General features: G+C 45.9%; 1 protein-coding gene and 1 long non-coding RNA gene across 5 annotated transcripts in view; one reads left to right on the top strand and one right to left on the bottom strand.

Moving 5' to 3' along the window:
- The window catches only part of SLC37A3 (solute carrier family 37 member 3), a 29,795-nt gene extending 17,496 nt beyond the window's left edge, over positions 1 to 12,299 (top strand). For 2 of the 4 annotated variants that reach the window (XM_083572365.1, XM_083572366.1), the window contains exons 12-15: positions 3,154 to 3,201; positions 3,873 to 4,024; positions 6,630 to 6,695; positions 8,142 to 12,299. In XM_083572365.1, the coding sequence (XP_083428491.1) occupies positions 3,154 to 3,201; positions 3,873 to 4,024; positions 6,630 to 6,695; positions 8,142 to 8,234 (359 nt within the window). In that variant the 3' untranslated portion in view covers positions 8,235 to 12,299. The remainder of the gene's footprint in view (positions 1 to 3,153; positions 3,202 to 3,872; positions 4,025 to 6,629; positions 6,696 to 8,141) is intronic. The other 2 variants (XR_014538684.1, XR_014538685.1) reach the window with 2 other exon arrangements.
- On the bottom strand, positions 676 to 3,862 carry LOC310742837. The gene is made up of 2 exons (XR_014538719.1): positions 3,293 to 3,862; positions 676 to 1,028 (listed from the first exon to the last, which is right to left on the bottom strand). It is a non-coding gene; the product is annotated as an uncharacterized lncRNA (long non-coding RNA).
- Positions 12,300 to 19,021: the final 6,722 nt, after the last annotated feature.

The following is a 19,021-nucleotide window of genomic DNA, read 5'->3' as shown; positions in this document are numbered from 1 at the left end:
CTTCAATGATACGTAATCAAGGAGACAGCTGAAATGTGTTATGACTGTGCTTCATTGTCTAATAAGGCAAGGGTTTGGGGGTCGCCTTGAGTTCAGATGAAGTATATCAGAAGAGCTTGCTGGATGATCAGACCCAGGGGTCCAAACAGTGGTCAGCCAAGTGCTTTGGGGAAGCCCCCAAACAAAAGTTTGGGTGAGTGAGAAAAAGGGCATACAGGGTGGCCTGCATGGATGAAACACCATTGTGTGTTGCGTCTGTACACAGGCATGTCTGCATCCATTTGTGCATTCCATGTATCATATCAACCTCCTTTAAAGTGGGGTAGGTGAGAGCTTTGTAGCCATCAGAAGTAGTTTCCACCATTGGCTCAGATCAGTGAGCAAGCCAGACTTGGAGACTTTTTTGTAGGGGTCAGGTACTGTTACCACTCTAGCTTACTGAGCTTTTCTTGCTGCATTGTTGGATCTCCCTGTAAGTTTTTCATCTGGCCAGAAAGGATTGATGCTATATACAAACAGAATTCCCACCCCCACTGATAATAATTTTTATTAGTTTTCAGTTACAATAATCCAATAATAGCCTCATTATAACAATTCCAAATTATAATACAATTACTAATACCAATCATTCAGATGCCAAGTTATATAATTTAGATGGCACTCCATGTGCTAGAATTGATGGTTTGATGATTTACTTTATTTCTGCGTTCCAAACTCTTATTAATTTCAATTGCACTCCAGTCAACCGTAACAATCCCTTATGCAACAACTGCAATATTAACGACTGCCATTCGTATTGATGCATTAAATGATTAATAAATCTACAGGTGAAGCATTCAAACCACATCCTTGTTCTTCCTGTGTGCTGCAATTATTTTGTCTGTGGTGTTTCTTCCTGTCCTTGTAAAATACCATGTTTATCTTTTCCCGGTTGTTGCTGTTCTCCATTATGCCTTGGGTGGAGCTAATATCCCATAGCTGTTTCAGAAGTTCTCCATTGCTCCTTCCCGTGCCTCATTGTTTTGCAACTTTTAACAGCAGCTGCAGAAACCACACAGATAGAATCTTCATCCTGACCCCACTCCTTTAGGATCTAGCTCAAGGACCATCTGTTGCATCTCACAAATTGCAAGACAAACTGTTTAAAATGTCTTTCGCTGCATGCAGATATTGCAGGCATAGGATTATGCAGTCTGCTCTTGTGAGTCACACCAAACTCTTTAATGGGCAGAATTCTGCACCTTAAGAGTGTTGTGTAACTGGCCATCTTCTTCTGGCAAGAGAAAGATCAGCTTTCCTCTTTCTTGCATGTTTCTCAAGTGAATGCCATGGTACCAATAAGAGCAGGTGGTGATGCATTTCAAATTTTACGCCAGCTAGATGGCAGTGAAAAGTAGCAGTATTGCTCCTGCTTACTGTGCTGAGGCAGGTATTGTGGAGCGGCTTCCTGGATTTGGGAATAATTGCTCCAGGCATGCAATGGGTGATTGTGGAAAATCTTCCATTCTCAGCCTGAGAAACTGTAATGCATTAGCAGTGGGAAACCTCCAGCCCCAGGGTTTGCAAACTTGGGTCTCCAACTTGTTGTTGCACTACAACTCCCATCATTCCTAGCTAGCAGGACCAGTGGGTCAGGGATTATGGGAACCGTCCTCCAAAAACAGCTGGAGACCCCAGTTTAGGAAACCCTGCTCCAGCCTATTAGTCCTGCAAAGGCTGTTTTAGGAGTAAAAGTCCTGCTGAATCAAGACAAAGAACCATCTAGTCCTGCATCCTGTTCTTACATGGCAAACCAGATGCCTGTGGGAAGTACAGAATTGTGTATTACGGCACTCTCTTCACCAGGGATTCCTGCAAAGTAGCATTGAGAGGCACGCTGCCTCAAGACAGTGCAGGTAGAGACTAGTAGCAGTCAGTGTTTCGTTGGAGTGAATTCCCTGGTTTAACTATGTGCTGTGTGGGAAAAGTGCTTGTTGTCCTGTATGTTCCCAGATTCAGCTTCCTTAGAGTTCTAGTATTACGAGAAAGGGAAGAAAGCTTACCTGCGATCCCTTTCTCCACAATATGCATAATTGCATGCATCTCTGTCATGCCCTCATTTACTCGCCATTTTTTCCTCCAAACTGAAAAGCCCCAGTTTTTCTTATCCCTTGATCATTTTGGTTCCCCTTAGTGAGATGAGGAGGCCAGAACTGTGCATAGTATTCAGAGTGCAGGTGCCCCATAGATTTTTATAACACTGCTATGATACTGATTGTTTTGATTTCAATTCCTTCTCTTAAAAAAATAATAATTTTTTTGCTCGTTTTCTAAATAGGCTGTGAAAAAGTAAATAAACTTACAAGATGCCAAAACATTTGTATCCTTAGAGTTATCCAAAAGAATTAAACAAAAGAAAACAGAAACATGTGCTTGTTTCAGAGTCCTTCCTAATGGTTCTGTTCTTCAGAATTCATCCAAAACAGCCAGTCGTTTGAAGTGTTTTGGGGACCCAGGTTCGCTATGGATCATTCCATATATCTGCATATCATTTTCAATCCCTTTCCTAATGATCAAAAGAACTGATGTGATTCCAGCAGTTCACTGGCCCATACAGTGGTAGCTTGGTTCTCGAACTTAATCTGTTCTGGGAGTCCGTTTGACTCCCAAAACCAAGGCGTGGCTTCCAATTGGCTGCAGGACCTTCCTGCACTCAGTCGGAAGCTGCGGAAGCTGTGTTGGACATTCAGCTTCTGAAAAACGTTTGCAAACTGGAACACTTACTTCTGGGTTTGCGGCGTTTGGGAGCCGATTTGTTTGACAACTAAGCCGTACAGGAACCACAGTGCCTTGTATTCAATGTAGTGTCCCATCGCCTTGGCCAGGTTGAGTTTTTGGTTGGTCATGAGGACATAAGAGCGCTGCTGGATCAAGCTAGTTTCCCAGATAGCCTTGGTGAAGCAGCTTTAATGATCAGCTTCTCATTCCTTCCTGATCTTTTCAGACTCGTGCCAAAGGGGTAGTTACGAACTTGAAGCATTTCTTTCTGCTCTTAATCTCAGAGTCCCATGTTGGGCAAAAGATCCCTGCATTGCAGGAGGTTGGCCCAGATGATCCTCATGGTCCCTTCCAACTCTACAATTCAGTGATTCTATGATTACTTTCTTTTTATAGGTTCACCAAATGACAAACTTATCAACGCGGTTCTCATGGCAATAACAGGTAAGGGGAAAGGGCTGTGGCCAGACACAAGGCAGATCTCATCCTGCCATCTGTATTGGAGTAAAAGTGATTTGTTAGGTTTCTAGGGCACTGCAATTCTCACCTGGCCATAGCTATAAGGGGATGGTGGATATTCTCATCTCCTTTCCTCTCATGGAGATGGACCAGATGGGCTGGAGCAGGGATAGCCAACATGGCATTCTCCAGATGTTGCTGCATCACAGCTCTCTTCATCCTTGACCATTGGCCAGGCTAGAGGACGTCACATAGGGAGACATTGCATTGGCTTACCTGTAAGCCAGCCTTTCCTGGCTGATTTGTGCATACACAAACCTGCCAACGTGGGATAACGGTTCATGCCTGCAGTGAAGGAGACTTTAATCCACGAGAGTTTATGCCGTAATAAATGCTTCATTCTTTAAGGTGCTGCAAGGTTCTTTGATTTGTGAAGGAGCCATAAAAAATAACACACAATTTTTCCATAATCTTGGAACTCCCTGCTTTTCAATTGAGTCATTTCGATTAAAGGTGCCTTCTTGGGTATTTGTAGGGTATATGGCAGGGTTAACGAGTTCAGATGAAAAACATTTTGGCTTCCTAACAGAGACTGTTAGGCCCATCCTTTGCAGTAGTCTCAATTCTTTTCTTTAATCTCTTTCGGTGGTCCTTAGGCTTTTTCATCGGAGGCCCTTCCAATATGATCAGTTCCGCCATTTCTGCAGACCTGGGGCGTCAGGAGATGGTGAAAGGAAGCAGCGAGGCTCTGGCGACTGTGACAGGGATTGTGGATGGCACTGGGAGCATTGGAGCAGCTGTGGGCCAGGTGAGATTCAGAAGGGTTCAGAAGCACCTGTTGAAATTTTACCTGAGAGGATCAAAGAGCAGAAGGCTCTGATATTCCACATTTTTAAAGGGTGGAATGAGCTGCCAGAGGGTTTTAAGATTTAGCCACCATGAAGATCTTCCTTCCGGTAACATTTCACTGCATCGATCCTGATAAAAAATATTGTACGGCTAGAAAAGCGCAGCCAAAAGGTTCAAGGGACTGGAGCTATTCCACCTACAAGGAAAAGTTACCAAGTTAGGAGGGTTTTTTTTAGTATAGGACAAATAGGTGAGTGAAAGGTGGATGTATGAGAGATGTATAAAATTATCCATGGAGAAAGTGGTTAGGGAGAATCATCATATCGTAGCATTGGGAGGGATTCTGAGAGTCAGGAAGGTTCTAATGGTGTTGCCCTCCTGAGAGACTCCTTACAATTATGTAGAAACCAGAGGCACTTGGATGTGTCTGTGATGGTGTTACTAACGCCCTGCGTAACAGGAGCAGAGAAGTGCAAGCCAAAGAGAACACAGGGCAAGCTGGGGAAACGTCCATATGGCACGAGACTGCAGCTAACATTCTGGCAAAGGTAACCATTACGGTTTCCGTAATGGAGTGCCAAGGAGCCCGCTGGGGCCGGAGTTCACGTCTTTGTTTGTAAGTAGGTTTTGAACTGGCCCCAGGGAGCATTCCAGCAACTTATCAGTAGCGCTGATCTGTGGGAGGGGGAAGGAAATTCCCTCTTGGCTTTGCGCTGTCTCTGGAGTGCCTTTCCCTTCAGAAGCGGACGCCTCTCCTCTCCGATCAAGGCAGCGTGAGGATTCTCAGATGATTCTCTTGCCTGAAGATCACAATGGCAAGCATCCTCTTTAGAATTCCAGTTCTTTAACCCCACCGCTCTCCACTTTTTGAACTTGAACCCGTTCCTGAAGGAACCGGGCAGGGGGGGATTGCTTTTTGTGTCTGATGAATCGCATCCTCCGCTTCTTTCTCTACCTGAGGTTGCCGTTATCTCTTGACAATGCATCTCCATAGCAACCAGCTGAGATTCCGCAAGCGGGGCTGTCTTCCATAGTGGGAAGCTAACAGCAGGAGTATGTCAAACATCTTGGAAAAGAGAGAGGCTTAAAGGCTGCATGTGAGGCGCATGACCTTTCCCACCCGCCCACCCCAGTGCGCGCATCCCGGCGAACGTGTCGGGGTGCACGGCGATGTAAAAGACATACTTTGGGGCAGAATCTCAGTATAAGCACTTGGTTTCATTTCTGAAGCTGCTCTACTCTGCTTCTAGGCCAAGGAAAAATGTTCTGCCCGCCTAAAACCGGAGTGAGGAACCTTTTTCAGCCTGAGGACCACATTGCCTTCCAGGGGGGCCACATGACGGTGGTGGTTGAGGCCAGAGGCAAAAGGAAGCAAAGCAACAATAGCAAATGTTGTTTTTGTAGAGTGGACGTGTCTCCACACACACTCACACCCTCTCTCCCCACTGTCCAGGCATTGCCAGTGTTGAAGGACACATTCCAGTGGGACGGGTGAGGGGTGTGACCTGGGGAGAGGAGGTGGGCCTGGAGAGGGTCCCAAGAGTCAGATAGATACAGTGGTACCTCGGGTTACAGGCGCTTCAGGTTAGATTCTGCTAACCCAGAAATAGTACCTTGGGTTAAGAACTTTGCTTCAGGATGAGAACAGAAATCACGTGGTGGTGGCGGCAGGAGGCCCCATTAGCTAAAGTGGTACCTCAGGTTGAGAACAGTTTCAGGTTAAGACCTCCAGAACGAATTAAGTTCTTGGATGGGGTGTATTTGGGCCCTGAGCCAGACACTCCTGCCCCTGCCCCGCTGTTAGCCCCTCTGAGTTCCCTTTAAGAGAAAAGCAGGATAGAAAATGTTCGAGATGAATGAATAAATATCAGGCAGCTTTATATCCTTACTAAATGGAGACTCTTAATCTCAAGGTTGTGGGTTCAAGCTCCACGTTGGGCAAAATGAAGATGTATCTGTTTGTACCACGTCAATTTTTCTGCCAGTTCTGTTAGTTGTATGTCTTTTATTATGCTGAGAAGAGGGAAGGAAAGAGTCCCTTGGTTCTTCAGGGGTTCTTCTTCCCATTTGCTACAGCCTCTGGTTAACCCTGGATTGCGGCAGTAACTCAGAAGTTAGAGCAAATTTGAAAGGTTGTATTTAGGGATTAGCATGTTGATACCTGATTTTGCTTGTTTTTCCTTCCACCCCCCCTTCCGCACAGCAAATTTGAAAGGTTCCTGGCACATTTCCACCCCTCTACATCTTGTCTGTTAGATTTTGAACCTGCAGGCGGAGACCGTGCTGTTTTTTAAAGCTCTCTGCAGCACCTACAAAATTGTAGGCACTGTATAAATGATTGATAAATAATAATGTCAACAGGCCTTTGGGGGATAGCAGCAGAGTTCGTAAGATGAAACCTGACAGCTTTGGAAGCAAGGAGTAGCCACATGAGGAGGTGCTGGGTTGTGTTTTGAATAAGGAAAAGCAAGAGGGACATAACATATGGGGAGGAGGAGAGAGTCTCTTTGTGTTCTCCACCCCTTGACAGCCTTAATAGCTCTCATATTTTCTTCCCTTTTCAGTCACTGGTATCTTTGATTCACGATAAATTGGAATGGATGTCGGTTTTCTATTTCTTCAGCCTGATGGTAAGAGCCCTGGTTGTTGTTTTTTATTTTTAATTGAAAACTGATGCAACGTGGGATTTTTAGATTAAAGATACTAAACATTTGTATTGCGCTTTCAAGTGTTCAGATACGCTTCACATAACACTTCACATATCTTCTCTGCTTCATGCACAAACTGCTATAAATTTACAGCAACCAAATGAGTTAGGTGAGCATCAGTATGAGAACAATGCATGTGGAGGTTGACAGTGTTTGGGTGGGATGGGGAAAAGGGGGCAGGTATGATGGATTGCCCCACCTGTTCTTTTTATTCATCCCATTTCATTGCTTTCCACAAAGCCACTGGAAAAAAATGCAAATTTACTTAAGACAGATTGATATCGGGAAACAACAAGCAGAGAGTCTTATGCTCATCTGAGAATGAGCATGGTGGGAGAGATTCCCACAGTCATTGTTTCAAGACTGTTCTACCAAACCACACAGTCGCCTTGCCTTAACTGATTCGCACAGGACCCTGGCAGTTAATTCTGACACATAATTTTTGCCATGGTGCAGTTCTCTCACACAGATTGTTTCGCCTCCATTTCACACGTGGAGTCATTTCTGTGAATGAGCCCCCAAGGTGAGCAGAAATGGCAACTTGACTTCATTGGCATTTAAGCCCCTCAGCTCTCAAAATGTGGTCATTGGTCAGGTTTCTTCCACCACCTCCTGCCCACATGGCACATGTTGTTTCATCCTAAACATTCCTCATGTGAAATTGGGATGCTACCTTTTTGTGTTTGAGTTGTATCCTGTGCAGCGGTAATGTAAAAATATGTCCCTCAGAAAATTGGTTGACTAGAAACCTTGGCCTGTAATCGATCTACCGCTGCCGCTATTATTTATTGCATTCGTTGGTAGCTTTCTATGCCCCCCCCCAAATATCTAAGTGACATAGCACAATAAAATACAGAGAATGTGTTTGAAGGCCTTGCTGCATGCTCAGGCTGAAATCCTCTACAGGCTTACAAGCCTCATTGAACATTGTGGGGCTGATGTCTTGAGTCCATGCACACAAAATTGTGCTGTACAAACATTTTAGAGTGTCTGGGGGAAAAGAGGGAAATGGATGAAATGCAGGTGTGACAAATACACACACCATACAAGCACACTCTCCATGGAACCATGCCTATATGAGTGTTTCACTTAAGGGGAATAGCTCAGTGGCAAAGTATATTCTTCATCTGCAAATGTCTCAGGTCCATCCCTGGCGTTGCCAGTTCAAAGGGATCACATACGCGATAGGGAAAGTCTTTGCCGAAGAGCTGCTGCCAGTCCGGAATGGCCAGCCCTGGATTTAGACGACCTGGCCCAAGGCAGTTTCCTTGTCTTCACTGCTGTGTGTGAAATGGGGAGCAAATGCCACGATGGCGTTGAACCAGTGTGCAGCCATGATAACATCTTTAACCCCTTTTCTTCTTGCAGATCGGTTTAACGGTGCTCTTCATCACGCCTTTAATAGTAAACGAAATAAAGATGCTGCGGGCAGAGAGGCGTTTGCGCAGGTTGGCTGGCTGACCTCCCCCTTCTCTGCGCCGCTCAACGGAACTGTCCCAAGGAAGGACCACTAAGCGGAAGGGAGTTTCAGGACATCAAGCAGCTAATGTTTACTTTGTCACTTACATCCACGGTTGATGGCCACAAAAGAATTTGCTGCTGCGAAGTTTGTGTCTGAATGCCCTCATACCATTTGAAGATACGCTGCAGCCGCCTGCAACCTGGAGGTGTCTGTATGTTTATAGTGGGCTTGCAGAACTGGCCAGAGAGACATTCTCCCCACCCACCCCCGTTTTACCTCTGGTTCTTGGAGCCAGTTTCGGCAATCACCAGGATCAAATCTTAAAACTCATCTCCCACTCCCCTGCTCGGACCACAACATTTTGGGCTGCAGGTGGGTGATTTCAGCTTTGAATATGCCCTCCACAAAATAAAACTTGTGGGTAGAAAATGAGCAAATCCAAGAGAGGAGTTCAAATCTGCTGTCTTCCTATTATGCTAATAGTCTCAGTGGAGGGAATTTTATCGGCGGAGGTAGGAATCATATAAATGTGCAAACCCCGCCCCCCCCACCTGCAGCCTGAGATGGAACAATCTGGGGCATGCCTCTCCACTTGATGCTGATAACTTTATAAACTGGCTCTTACCAGTCGCTTGTAAATTGCATCTGGACATCTGACAGCAGCCAGATAGCTACAACTGACACCCCCTTTTTGCGGCTTTTTTAATAGCAAAGTCAGGGGAAAGCTGTTTCATTACTTGACACTATAAATCAGGCTTGGGCCAGTCCAGTGCAGGGTTTTGGTGTGTGTGTGTATGTGTGTGTTGTAAATGCGTTGTGCCAAGCACCTGCCTCCTGGTTTCTACCTGGCCCTGTATTTACAAAATACACAGCAGGAACCTTTGGAAGCAGCCCAGATCCTTAGCCCGCTCTTGTATAAAGAATGGTTGTTGTGTTTTTATTTTGATTTACGAATGTTTGTCCTGTCCAGGTTGCCTGTGTTAATTTAACCTGTCTGTGTCTTAACAGTGCAGTTGCATTGCATACTTGATTTATTCTTCTCTTAACTGCCTGATGTGCGAGAATGAGGCTGCATCTCTGGGAGAGGTGCAAAGCCAAATAATTCACAGAGGAGGGTGATAATCAAAAGTTTTACCGGAGTCCTTAAAATTTAGGATGTTAGGAGTTTGAATGGGCTTAAGAGCAATCAAAAGGGAAGGAGTAATCATCTGATATTGTCCTTGTCCAATCAGCTGGGGTGATTTATACTTTTCAGTATCCTGTGAGAGAAGTAAAGATCTAATTTCTCATTAGGGAGTCATCCAAGTCACAACCCTGACGGAGTGATCTGAGTGATCCCTGGGCCTGCCCCAAAGGCATTACAAGGACAGAAAAGAGGGCAGACTTTCTATGTTGAGGTCTTCCCTTCTCCATAATCTAGTTCAACTAGGTTAGCATCCTGATGTTGTCACACTGAGCCTTGCTAGCAGCAACCAACACTCTGGAATGAGAGCAGGGAAGTGCTCAGTTTAGCGGTGCCGGGGCTTGAGGCAAATCGATCTAGATGTTACAGCAGGGAAGAGGAGAGCTCAGCTGGTTTTGGCATGTTCTTTTGCTTAAGGTCTAGGTCTGCCCTGGAAGTTCATGGCATGGAAGTAGAAGGCCACTAGGCTCTGGATGATACCTGTCACCAAATCCGGTGCTGCGTCTGCCTTGTTATCTGACATCAACCCAGGGCATCTGCATGTAAAAGTCAATGTACATAGGCTCGTTTCAAGCAGCGACTTCCCCAGGTTTTGTTTAGCAAAGCAGTGTGCTGTCCATTCCCATGTGTCTTAAGACTTTTGCCCAAATAAGCTCTGTTCATTATGCCCATGGGATAGTGGGCACCTATGGGATAGATCTGTGGGCTTCTCTGGTTTGATCCAGTGCACTGCTTGCTACCTTACCTGTTCTTTGATTGGATTTGGTGGCAGGCAAACGGGTCAGCCTAGATTGCAAAAAGGAGATATTATTTATTTAAATTGGATCTAAAAAATGCACCACAAAATTCTTTGGGTCACTTGGGACTGTCCAACCCTCAGCCCACCTCAGAAAACCTTACTTACTCAGTGTCTGCTGACTTGCATGTCTCCTTGCCAATGAATTTTCACCCCAGTTTTCTTTGTGTGCTGCTGAGACCGAAGGGGAAGAAACACTTAATTGTTAAGGCATGAATTTGGGGGAAGGGATTTTTTTTTCCTGTTCTTTTTCTAATAATGCCTTTATAGAAACTTAATGTACAGTGATACCTTTTTTAAAAAAGAAAAAAAATGTTTTTATTTATGAATGTCATTGTTGAATCATGTTACGGCTACCTTAAAGGCCTCTCCTTGACTTGTGTCGCTCAACTGCTCTGTACGTCTTCCCAGCAGTGTGTTGCTCAGTTCCACCATCTTCAGTATGTGGTGGCTTGATTCCTAGGCATCTCCTTAAAAAAAAGAAAAGACTTCTTTCCTCCCATCTCCCACATTTTAAAACATTATTTCCCCTTTGCCATCCTATCCATCAGAGCAGCTTTCTTCAGCCTGGTGACAGCCACACGTGTAGAAAAGATTTTATATGCCCTGAAGGGAAACCAGAGTGTACCTCCAACTGCCTAGGGCTACCGATCCCATCAGCCCCTGCCAGCGCTGTGGTGGCTGGGACTGAAGGGGGTTGTAGTCCAAAACATCTGGGTAGCTTCACGTTGGCAAAGGCTGTGTGAGAGGTAGGAAGGCCTTGCTCCTTCCCCCTCGGCTGCAGCATCGAGGCAGTCTGTGGTACTTCATGCTTCCACTTTTGCTTTTATCCCTGAGGTACTTTTTAGAAGACGCTGACGTGGCCTGATAGGAAAGCCACAAGCTCCAATGTTTGAGCCAACATGGCGCCCTGCGGACACTGCTGGATGGCGGCTGTCAGCATCATTGTCCCTTGGCCGTGCCAGCTGGAGCCAAAGGGAGTCTAGCAACATCTGCAGGGCACTGTGTTGGCACAACCTCCATTTTTTTATTTTACCTTTTCCAAGTTTCAGGATGTAACCCCCCAAAAAAAAGATATTTGGTAGCTCGATTGAGGAGATCCACAAAGAGCAGGGTCTTTGATGTAGATCCAGTACTTCAGCGGTTCTCAACCTGTGGGTCCCCAGATGTTGTTGGACTACAGGTCCCATCATCCCTGAGCTCTGGCCTTGCTAGCTAGGGGTGATGGGAGTTGTAGTTCAACAACATCTGGGGACCCACAGGTTGAGAAAGGCTGCAGTACTTCGTTCTGCTCCCTGCTTTGCACAGCGTGGCTAGGGAGGGAAAGCAGTTGTGTGAGAACCGCCTCAGAAATTCAAGATGGTCGCCCACATGGTTTTGGCTTACTAGGGGTGAAGACAGACAGCAGTGCTAACCTGTGGGGAAAGCGATTTTGACACAGGCCCTTACTTGATCCCTGTCATGTGATGGAGAAATGGGGGTGGTGCTCCTTGGCCACACTGCCTCCAGCCCCTCACTGTTGCCCCTCCCATAGCCTTCGCACGTGGTGAAGGCTGAAAATCTCTGTCGGGGAGACTGACGTGCGCATGCCAGATCCCCGCACAATTTGGAAACCCCGGAAGAGTAGAAAGGGCTCTCCTCTTCGAAAGATGCTCCTTCCAACTTGGGGAGTGCAGCAGGGTGGGTTAGGGCTGAGATAGCATGCTTGTCCTTGCATCCCTGGCTAAGGCTATATTCCAAGGAAGTAAGTGTGCTCAATCCACTTCTGCCACACTGCGAAGGTCTGCCTTGAACCCACATAGCTGTAAGTTTCAGCACAAGCAGTTGGGCTCCATGCTGCATTAGACGTCTTGCAAGGCAGTCCTTTTCAAAGACTTGATGCCTGGCTGTTCCAGGAGTGCTTCGAAATACACTGCCCTTGCTTAACTGACAACCAGTTAGACACTTTACCTCTCCGCCCCCCACGCCCCCAGCCCCAGTATTACTGTTCGTTACACTCTTGCTTTGTGTCAATTGGGGAAACGCTGTCAACTTTCCAAATCGGTTTTCACATGAATAAATTATTTTTTGGCAAATTGGAAGAAATCTGTTTGTTTACATTCTGTTTAGATTGCACCAAATTATGCAACTGTTTCAGAGGTCAGTGTTGTGACAGAATGCGATGAAGACTGTGAAGCACAGCATGTTTTTGCCGCAATCAGTTGTCCTGTACAGACTTTTTTTCTTCCACTCGCAGTGGGGAATTACATGTGAGCCTCCTCTCTCTGTGCTCCTGATGTCAAGTTGGCTATCATATTTGTAGGATTTGACTGTTGGACTAGGACCTGGGGTGGGAAGCTCAGTGGGTGACCTTGGATCAGTCACAGTCCCTCAGCCTAATCTGCCACGCAGGCTTGTGATGATAACAGGGGAGGTAGGAGAGAACCATGTACATCACCTTGAGATCTTTGGAAGAGCAAGTGGCATATAAATGTAATATAGCCCATACAAATAGCTTTATGTATGTATCAACCAGCCTTTTAAAAAAGTCCAAAGGAATTAATAAATGCAGTATATATAAGGGTTGGGGGGGGATAAAAGAAAAGAATGACATCTATCAACCAAAGTTGTAACTAAAATGACTACCAATTACAAAGGTGTTCTTAAAAGGTATAGGGCTAATTACATTTTATGGTGCACAGATGATGCAGTTTTGGACGTGTCTCTGTCTGCATCTACATGTGTACCAGAACGGGTTACTTCCGGGTTTTGGCACTCGTGCATGCACAGAAGCACCAAATTGCAACCCACGCAGACGTGGCGCTGCGGGTTGCGAACACTGCAGGTTGCGAACGTGCCTCCCACACGGATCACGTTCGCAGCCCGAGCATCCACTGTACAGCTACAAATAAAGCGCACTACCCTATTAAAATACAGATATATATTTACAATTGGGTGGATTGAGGTAGATGCCAAGAGAGTGGGTATCTAAAGGCATTGTGGTAGTTATGCCACACTGGTCACTGAATTCCAGGATAGTTGCTGCAAAATTGTGGATGGGCAACAATATGCAATCCTTTGCTGAGGCATGATATTTTTGCCATTGCTCAGCCTATAAAGTAGGAACTTGCAAAAGAGCTAAAGACCTCAGGCAAAGTGTGGGCTGTGCATCTATATTTCTGTTGCCCCCATAAAACAAACTGCACCGAGGAGAACTGGATTTTAGCCCTCATCCTCACCAGATGTTTGATCAGTGTGTTTGCGGGGTTTTTTGTTTCTTTTAACAAGAGTGGCCCACATGTCCTTGGTTTGGGAACTTTTGTCTTTTCGCCTTGATGGGAGTTGCTGTCAGGCAAAGGTTTCTGTAGAGTTTGGCTCGGATCCAAAGAGCTCTGCAGTGAGTTAGCACATTGCACCCAGGGGGACAAAGTTTCACACTTTCCTGGATAGCAGTCCTTATGTGCCAAAGGGCAGAGAGCTGCTGAAATGCAGGACACTTTGGGGAGGATGTGTGTTGCAGAGGGGAGGATTCTAGAGGTCATTCTTGGGAAGGCTGAACTGCATTCTAGATTGAGATAGCCAATATGGTTCCCTCCACAAACGGTTGGACTACAGTGTGGTGTAGTGATCAGAGTGTTAGACTAGGAACTGGGAGGTAAGGTAAAGGGACCCCTGACCATTAGGTCCAGTCGTGGCCAACTCTGGGGTTGCGGCGCTCATCTCGCTTTATTGGCTGAGGGAGCCGGCGTACAGCTTCCAGGTCATGTGGCCAGCATGACTAAGCCGCTTCTGGCGAACCAGAGCAGCGCATGGAAACACCGTTTACCTTCCCGCCAGAGCGGTACCTATTTATCTACTTGCACTTTGACGTGCTTTCGAACTGCTAGGTTGGCAGGAGCAGGGACCGAGCAACGGGAGCTCACCCCGTCATGGGGATTCGAACCGCCAACCTTCTGATCGGCAAGTCCTAGGCTCTGTGATTTAACCCACAGCGCCACCCATGTCCCAGGAACTGGGAGACTAGGGTTCAAATCCCCACTCAGCCTAATCTACCTTGCAAAGTTGTTATGAGAACAAAATGTAGAGGGGGAAGTGTGTTTGTCAGCTCGGAAACCCATGCTGGCTGAGGCTGATGGGAGCTGGTGTCTAATATCTGGAGGGCATTCCCTTTCCTAGATCATGTTCAGAATAGCCCCTTTTAAAAACAAGCACATGGAACCATCCCTCCTTTTATTGCTGTGTGCTAGATACTGCACTGTTAGCCTTTGTATTGGAACTTGCGGGATTACGGAGCACATTTTGAACTGATCATCTAGATAAGCCTTCACCTTTTCTGTTTCCCTTCCCCGTTCTCAGAGTCTGGTAGCCTTGCAACCTAGTCATTATCTTGCCGCTTGTTGATCTGGCAGATTTCCTGCTCTGTTTCATAAGTTTGCTTTACCTAAGGAACAGAGGCCGTTGTGATTAATGGTTTCTGATAAGGCAGCCAAAACACATTTGATACTCTTGCCCCGGCCCCCATGTTTATCTGAGCTTGCAAATCGCTCCACTTCTGTTTCTTCATTTGTTAAGCTATTCCTCCATGCATCCTCCAAGCATACGCCTTGGTCTCAGAAATGCGTTGCTGGAGAGCTTGCTCATCACTCTATCTATCTATGTATCTATCTATGTTTAGAATGGGAGAGAAGATTGCCTTAATTTTTTTAGAGGCAGTTAATTCATGCCCACGTGTGCTCCATTACTTAGTAAAGAAAGCTCGCCTCTCCGGTAATTCCTCTTCTCAGAAAGTAGGCATGATATATTACATCTCTTGGGGCTTGCACAGAAGCCGGAACAGCTTAGCACAGTGAACTTTCTAACATATCATTCAGGCTGTATTTACTCTTTTGTTGACAAGGCGGTGTGTTGTAGCCATGAGCATGGCTGAGGAGACCCAGGTTCAAATCTCCGCTAAGCCATGACATTCGTTGGGTAACTTAAGGCCAGGCATTGCCTCTTAGCTTAAGCTACTCTACAGGGGGGTGGGGGTTATGAGAATAAGATGTAAGGGAGCCACTTAGGTATAATACCTGTCCATAATGGCATTTGTGTTGAAAGTATTCATTTTATTTACATGATGCCTGAAGTTGCCCGCTTTTTGTCTGTTTGACTTCATTTGTGTATACACAGTGTACCTTTTTTGCATGCTTTGAAAATGATTAGCTTAAAGAAAAAAAATAGAATTACAGTACTTGGCGGGTGAAAAAGTTTGCAGCAGTGACTGAGCACCGAAGTTTTATCTCTTGGCAAAGCACGCAGTTCCCCTGCTTCTACAGAGCAGCAATGAAAGGAAGAATCGCAGGGGCTGCATCTGATCGCTTGGATTGCTTCCACACAGCAGCAACCTGGGTGGGCCAGCGTATGCTCCCAGTGCATCAGAAGACTTATTCAGAATCATTTCTATAGGCACGGAAATAAAACCCTCCATCAAGGGAAGTTAAAAACGCTGGTGGCGTGGAGTACTTCCTGTGGTTGCTTTTAATGTTCTTGTGTGTTGCCTTGAAAAGATCGTATTCCTGGGTACATGCAAAAGTACCTTTGAGAGGGGGTGGGCATTCTCTTTAGTAGAGAGAGGCCCTTTACCCAGAAGTGTTGCAACTGGCTTTTTCTGCCTCCTGCTGCCAGCCACAGGGTCAGTACATGAGGAGGGCTGCCGAAACCGGTCTTGTGTCCTCCCACTCTCCATAGATCAGCACTCACAGTCCACGGACAGCACCTGACACACTTTGCAGCTACTCTGGGCACAAGCGAGGATGAGGTGGCTGGGCCGCAAAGACTGCTGGGCTGACTCAGCCAAGAAAAAGGAAAGGAAAAAAGAAACGATTGAGGTCAAACTTCCAACTCCCATCAGCCTCAGCAAGCATGGCAAATGTCCAGGCCTGATGGGACTTGGAGTCTACTGTTATAAGAAAAGTACTGCTCCTTTTCCCTTATGGCGTATCCAAGAGTCTGTATAGAGTTGTTAAGTAGGTCCCCCGTCAAAAGGATGAAATAACAGAGGCCAACCAGAGAATATTGAGAAGCAAGGCAGCTAGTAAGCCTGATCTTTATTAACTGTTGCAACAGGGTGCTCACTCGCCACACGCAGGAGGCAGGAAGGACCCAGAACAATTGTGCGCAAGCCCTTATACAATGGTACCTCTAGTTACGTTCCGTGCTTGTTACAGACTTTCATCTTATGAACGTAGCAAACCCGGAAGTGTTTACTTCCGGGTTCGCCACGCATGCATGCGCAGAAGTGATTTGTGCACTTCGCACATGCGCAGAAGCAATCTGCGTGCTTCGCGCATGTGCAGAACCGCTCAGTCAAGCCACACACGTGTGGAAGAGGTGCTCTGTGGACTTTTCGGAGTGCGAACAGCACCCCAAAATGGATTAAGTCTGCAACTAGAGGTACCACTGTATAGACTTTTGAAATTGCCCACCCTGTAGCCAGAGACCACCCTCAAAACATACATACATACATCACAGAAAGAGGCAGTCTACAGCAGAAATCCTATCTGCCAGGATACCTGATAATGGTCACTGATTGCATTACCTGGGCAGCCCGGCCATTCTTTTGTTGATGGTAAATTAATTCCTGAATCCAGGTCACAGGCTCACCCTATTCATACACACATATGCCCCTAACACAGGTAAGAAAAAGACAATGGAGAGGCTTTCCCATTCCCTCCCTCTTTGCAGAGAAATATTTAAGGTCTGTTTGGGAGAGTCAAAATGGTTGAGGATTGCTCTCCTGTACTATTTCAGACACGTGGTTTATATACTTATGTATGTGTTTGCCTTGTAAATTTATGAACATTATATATATATGAGAGACCTTAGAATTCCTATAACACTACCAACCTTTGGAGTTTCCTGGGAAGAGGGATTGATTGCAAAACCACTCTGGAAATCATAGCTCTGTGAGGAGAATGGGATCTCCTAAAAGCTCCCAGCAACCCTAACAAGCAACAGATCCCAGGATTCCTTGGAGGAAGCCATGACTGTTTAAAGTGGTATTGTCATGTTTTAAATGTATGGTGTGGATATAGCCTGAGACTTTCCTCTTGATCTGAGCACATGGACGAAACTCATTTAGGCTGCAATCCTAGACACACTTGCCCATGAGTAAGCCCTCTTGAATGTCATAGTACTTACTTTCAGACAAAAACATCCATAGGGTTTTGCTGACCGGAACTGGAGAGTGGAGTGTAATTTAACTTGGGAAATTAACATAGAATGAAATATTATCTGTAGAGCTAATCCCTAACTAGCACTTTAACCTTTGTTCCAGCTCTTATAAATTGCTGGAAATCTCTCGTAGCAAGCCAAGGATGCAGTAATTCGACCTCGACCCAATGGCAAGCTTTAATTTCCAAAATTCTGTAACTAATAGTTAGACCCTGTGCACGTTCACTGATCGTTTGCTCATGCCATATGGTTGAGAAAGGAGTTTTGGCAAACAGGTGTTTGCAGGTGTAATGAATCTTGTGGTCACATTGACGTTACACCCTCAAATTAATTAAGGAGTCATTCCCTCGCCTCCGGGGGAACCTGGGATCTAGTTATGAAAAGGGTGTGTGGAGTAACACCTGGACTCCACCTGCACAATACATTTAAAGCAATATTTAAACATTTGCGGCTTCTGTTAAATAATACCAGGAACTATAGTCAGAGCATTAGCCATCATTCTTTTCTTTTCAACCCTGACCATTAGGTCCAGTCGTGGCCGACTCTGGGGTTGCGGCGCTCATCTCGCTTTATTGGCCGAGGGAGCCAGCGTACAGCTTCCGGGTCATGTGGCCAGCATGACTAAGCCGCTTCTGGTGAACCAGAGCAGTGCACGGAAACGCCGTTTACCTTCCCGCCAGAGCGATACCTATTTATCTACTTGCACTTTGACGTGCTTTCGAACTGCTAGGTTGGCAGGAGCAGGGACAGAGCAACGGGAGCTCACCCTGTCGAGGGGATTCGAACCACCAACCTTTTGATCAGCAAGTCCTAGGCTCTGTGGTTTAACCCACAGTGCCACCTGCGTCCCCATTAGCCATCATAGCTAGTAGCTATTGATAGCCTTCTCCAGGATTTGTCTCACTCCCTTTTCAAGCCATCTTAAGTTGCTGGCCATCACCGCCTCATGTGGGCGTGAGTTCCACAGTTCAATTAAGCGCTGTGTGAAGGACTGTTTACACCCAGTATCAGAAGCAGCATGGCTCTGGATGCTATTTGCTGGGGAACACAAGTGGAAGAGGGGTCATGTTATGCTCATGGTCTTCATGGAGATATCTGGTTAGCTACAGGATGTGAGAGTAGATAGGTCCAGCACTGCCGGCTCATCATATGCTATTACGTCAGCTTGCTCCACTTAGCCTTCATTTGCTTCTTTCTCTAGATGCTGGCCTTTCTTAATAATGCACCTGTTAGCCAGTTTCTTCTCATCTCTACTACTCTTAACTTAAAGAAAACAAAAGAGATTGTTGTGGACTTTAGGAAATGTAAATTGAATATTCAGCCACTTATTATTGAGGGGAAGTGTGTGGAACAGGTCTCAGTGTTTTGATTTGTGGGAACGGAGTTGAGAGATGACCTAACCTGGGGAGAAAACAGCAAAGATCTGATGAAGAGAGCACAGCAGAGGTTATATTTCTGAGAATCCTCCGGAAAAATAATCCCTCATAGGACCTGTTGATGGCATTTTACCATTGTACTGTTGAGAGTGTATAGTGGTACCTTGGGTTAAGTACTTAATTCGTTCTTAACCTGAAACTGTTCTTAACCTGAACCACCACTTTAGCTAATGGGGCCTC

This window comes from Podarcis filfolensis (genome assembly GCF_964270895.1).
Source record: "Podarcis filfolensis genome assembly, chromosome: 10".
NCBI lineage: Eukaryota > Metazoa > Chordata > Lepidosauria > Squamata > Lacertidae > Podarcis > Podarcis filfolensis.
Note: the sequence above shows the minus strand (reverse complement) of the source record. Positions and strands in the feature narration are given on the sequence as shown.